The sequence below is a fragment of the Arachis ipaensis genome, chromosome B03, assembly GCF_000816755.2.
Source record: "Arachis ipaensis cultivar K30076 chromosome B03, Araip1.1, whole genome shotgun sequence".
NCBI lineage: Eukaryota > Viridiplantae > Streptophyta > Magnoliopsida > Fabales > Fabaceae > Arachis > Arachis ipaensis.
Window position 1 is genome coordinate 8058379 of NC_029787.2, and position 5009 is coordinate 8063387.

The following is a 5009-nucleotide window of genomic DNA, read 5'->3' on the forward strand; positions in this document are numbered from 1 at the left end:
GATCCAAGAAGTATTGCATCAGAGAGTAGAGAACCAATGATATGTTTTGAGCCAGTCTGGAAGATAGAAATTAGGCATTACTTTGGCTACATAATTATTAACTTATTCCTTGTAAAGTCTCTTTCTGAAGGTGTCAACTATGGTGGCCTGAATTCTAATATTTTAAATTTAGTTATTAGCATATGGGATGTAACTTGTAAACTCTATTTTCGAGGGTGGGCAAAAATGTTGGATTCATATCTCAAATGTCAAGTAATCCTTGAAGACAATACCATGTGATTTCCCATTTGCTGTCTCTATCCCTAGACCCTATGAAGGATATGGTTTGATTTCATTGTTTGTTCTTATTTTATATTGATTATATTTTGATCATTTTTTAATAATTTTTTTTGCTAATCATTATTGGTGCTGTTAATTACATTTCTCTTAAATATGTTTTCTTTCAATTAAAGAGACTTCAAAATAATTAAGGGGAATGGCAAGTAAGCATAACAGGAACATGGTGAGCGTGCAATATATGCAAAGATTTTGCATCAATGAATGAGACTAATTAACATGTTCCATTTTTGGATGAAAGCAAAGTGAAAACAAACTCTCCCTCCTATCTACTCAGCTTACAATTGTACTTGACAAAATTGTTTGATTTGAACTAATCTACAAAATTGTTTGATTTGAACTAGTCTATGTTATGTCAGCCTCAATTTTCTGATAATGATCAAGCCAGAATGGATACAATGTCTAAGAACATGTCTTCTGTGCAAGAAAATGTGAGGCCACCCATTGGATGAACATAACCAAATTCTTCTTCTGCTTTACTCAGCAAGTCTTGAAATGATGGTTGGTTCAAATATGATATTGGAACTATGAACCTCTTCATCTTTTCTCCGACATACACTGCAAGATACCCCTTTGGGACTTCACCCTTTGAAGCTTCCTTTGTAGCTTTTCTGATACCAGGTAAGCGAAATCCCATTGTTTCTTTTTTGATATTCCACACACACAGTACTGCAGAATGATCTCAAGTAACTTTTATGAGAAAGTTGTGTTTCAAGTCTGATGTTTGTGTGTTTGAGAATGCAAAGATGAGTATTGGTATATATAGATCAATAGGTTGCTTCTGTGGATACCCTTCTCTAAGGAATTAAATGCTTAATCAATGAACAGTTTAATGGGATCTAGTGAAAGAAAAGGACTCATGAACCTTCACATGTTGTTGTCTTGGAGAGTCTTTTTGAAAAACTACTACGATTTAGGAGTAAATGGCCCACAATATGGAAGATTTGCCAACACAGTCACTGCTTGAAAATGAAACAAATTAGTACCATTGAATGTTGAAAATCTTATTATTGTTTAACTAATGTAATGACCTGTTTCTCACGTACAAGACATGCCCAAACATTTCAGTTCAGTGGTCTATTAGCTAATAGCTGTATGTACTTGATCTTGAACGTTGATATCAAATCTATAATCCATAAAATCTTGTTTGTAGATTTTGGATAAGGTCACTTTCAGAGCTATCAATCAAGTCCTGCTTATGGTTTACAAATTTCATAATTTGGTACTCTGGTATTACTAGTAGGCAAATGTATGGACATAAGTTTTCAATCTAAGAAAAAATTGTAAGATGTCTAAAGCATGTCTAATAATGGATTATCAATGGTACAACACATGAAAACACATTAGGTGTAACTCATGTCATGTCTGGTAATAGATTAATTGAGCTTATCTCATTTGATTACAAGTGGCTGTTCTATGAGCCGTTGCTTGAGATGGTGGGGTATGCATTCTTATATAAATGCTTAATGCTTGATAGAAATCTCTAAGACAGAACCATGTGATTTCTCATCACCATGTCCTCATCCTAGAAATAATTATCCAAGTAATGTTAAAATCTATAAATACACTTCCTCTTGCCTTCAAAAACAGCACAACTGATTGCCATCTTCAAGCATCAACGTTTAGAATTTAGACACATTCTTCTTAGATTTGAGAGTTTTGCCTTATTCTCCTTCTTGTAGAACAACACTAAAGATGGGTTTCCGTTTACCTGGTATTCGAAGGGCGTCCTTCTCTGCTAACCAAGCATCTTCAAGATCCTTGGAAGTCCCAAAGGGGTATCTTGCAGTGTATGTTGGAGAGAAACAGAAGCGTTTTGTAATTCCCATATCATATCTGAACCAACCATCATTTCAAGACTTGTTGAGTCAAGCTCAGGAAGAGTTTGGATATGATCATCCCATGGGTGGTCTCACTATTCCTTGCAGCGAATATGTCTTCCAACAGATCACTTCTCAGCTTGAATAGCCTTAACTCTTATATAGAAGATTGACTTAGATTAGTATAGACATTTTGTACAATAGGTAAGAGTTGACCACCAGATTGACAAATTCAAAGAATATGTCTTCTGTTTTTTTTTATAATGACAGTGAGCTCAATAACTCAGATATTTCTTCTCATCAATAAAATTGTTCAATTCTCTTTGCAATTAGTAGCTTATTGACCATCATTACTTGCTTAAGTTAACTCCATTTGGAACAATTTTGTATGGTAATTGTGGTTTTTTGTTATGACTCAAAAAAGGTTCAAACATAGAAGCTCTTGTTAGAACAATTTAGCACATTAACTTGTTAATATATTCATTCTATTTAATTCTTTATATAAATAGTATCCTAGTTCATGACTATTATTTAACAAATATTACATACATATTTATCTCACACAACCACACACATACTAAAAACAATAACATGTGTATTCACTAAAATACCCCATCACATTGAGCGAACATTGAACATATAATCATCCAATCCAATCCAATCTACACAACACAAACATTAATCCAGTACTAATGTACTACTTGGAGGATGGAGAATACTGTCTGAATGATGGTGAGAATAAGTAGAAGAATTCCAGCAATGGAAGCTACCGTCTTCCATGGAGTGTTGCAGTAGTCGCGCCTCAAAGTTGCTACTTTTCTATTCCAAGGATGAGCACAAAAAGCATTCAAATCTTGAAAAATGCTCGAATATTTCACATTAAAATCTGTCTGCATAATGTTGACTCCAAGACCATTGAACATTTCAGCCACTGCATTGCTATCACTTAACCAGTTATCAATTATTCCTTTCTTAATCAGTAAATCTACATCTTTGTCTGTGTTGATTAGGTAGTCAAAGACAGTAATATAGTCAGTGAGATAGGATTCGTTAACACAGTGGCATTGCTCGAACGCTAACAAATTTCTCAAAACAACTTCAGTACTGTCGTCGACTCTAATGAACGGGATTCTCAAAGTATGACCAGAAAGTTGCAAGTCTAGTAAGCATTGACTATTTTTGTTTACTTCAAAATTCACTCCAGCTTCCTTCAACTTAGATGCACTATAAAGGTGTGTTACCTCTGCAGTTCTTGAGCATCCAGAGACTGATGGTTGGAATAAGTGAGAGGATATTAATAGAAGCTTTCTTGATAGGTCTGTGAAATGAGCTATTGTACCATCATTGGATAAGGATAACCCAACCTTATCACTAGAAATGATATAATTAGGAATGATATAATGAAGAGTGAGCCATAATAATGAAGGATAGTTGTTCTGGCCTCTACTATTTAAAGTAGAAGGGAAAGCTAGATTGTGAAGCTTCTCAAGAACAAAGAAAGGGACTTGATTCTCAAGCAACAACAAATCATAGTGCATAAAATTCCCTAACCTTGGTGGCAGAAGAATGGCATCCCTATGGTGGTACCTGCATAAAAGCTCTAATATGAAGCAGCAATCCACCAATATCACCCTGATATGTTTTTCAATGCTAATTTTGATGTCATCTGAGTAACAACGACGAACCTCTGGCTCGAGCTGTTGCACGCAACTCACAAAACTTTTCAAGTTCTTTGTCTCTGATCTTTCAATGAATTGTCTGCAATATAATCTTTTCTGGTCCTCCATCTTTAGCAACTTCGGATTCCCATGGTGAAAAGGACCAATTGAAACAACCTTTGGAGTGTATGCATCTGTTTTGAACTTGCGGATTTCATGGGGCACCCTATAGATGCAGCATTCATCAGTAAGAAGAGGTTGTGCTTCCTCCAACATTGCATTAATTTTGATTAAAACATCATTAGGATTCCCACCTTCCATCTATATGTAAAAGTTAGGAACATAAAAGGAAACAATTATCAATTACATGATTATACATAATTTAGTGCATGGAATAAAAACTAAGACAATAAAAGGGAAAAAGAAAGAGTCTAATATTGAAATCTGCTTACAATAAGAACGATCAAAATCTTCTATTAAAAATGCAGATGAAAGTGTAAATGCATGAAACCATGAATTGGCCAAGAGCAACACTAAAAGGAATTCACTAAGCCACTAACAAAACCGCACCATATCAATTGCTGAAAGAGCCAAGCCTGAAACAAGGAGCAATGATTGATAATGGTGGCCATGACTTGGACTCTTTAGATATTAATATTGTGGCGGAGACTCATTGACTTTTCGAGCCAAATAATAAAAGAAGACTTACCATGACTTAAAGAGCAACTTGTTAAGGTAATATTATTATCATTACTACAAACTCCATGACTAAATTCCTACTAATTATTATTATTATTGCCAGGTGTTGTGTCCAATTCCTATGCAGAGGAAGCAGCTAGCTAGGTTTCTTAAGATTATGCATTGAACTGTGTAGATGATTTGGTTGGTCAACTTGAACTGTGTAGTTGACTTGGTCAACTTTGGTAAACTGAACTTATTAGATCAATGCACAGTACTATTGACAAGTGGGCTTGAATAATGAATATGGATGCCCCTCATCACTTGTTCCACATCAGCTTCATTTGGTACCACCTTCATGTGGAATAAAATACTTAAATGGAGAACTAAGGTTGGGTTGAGTAGTTACCTCACTCATTCACTTAAGCAAGTGTCGGAGGTTCGAATCTTGGAGCTCAAATTCGTGATGGATTAGTCCTTATCCTGTCAGATTGGGGAATACCGTGGGTAACCAAAA

At 35.1% G+C, this 5009-nt stretch overlaps 1 protein-coding gene across 3 annotated transcripts; it reads right to left on the reverse strand.

The window, feature by feature from the left end:
• On the reverse strand, positions 421-4637 carry LOC107628795 (UPF0481 protein At3g47200). 3 transcript variants are annotated; one of them, XM_021117991.1, is made up of 2 exons: positions 4524-4637; positions 421-4135 (listed from the first exon to the last, which is right to left on the reverse strand). In XM_021117991.1, exons 1-2 carry the CDS (start codon positions 4524-4526, stop codon positions 2846-2848), a joined length of 1293 nt encoding a protein of 430 aa, XP_020973650.1. In that variant the 5' UTR covers positions 4527-4637; the 3' UTR covers positions 421-2845. The 3 variants fall into 3 exon arrangements, with proteins under 3 accessions (XP_020973650.1, XP_016186884.1, XP_016186885.1); XM_016331398.2 differs by lacking the exon at positions 4524-4637 and adding an exon at positions 4385-4480; XM_016331399.2 differs by lacking the exon at positions 4524-4637 and adding an exon at positions 4267-4473.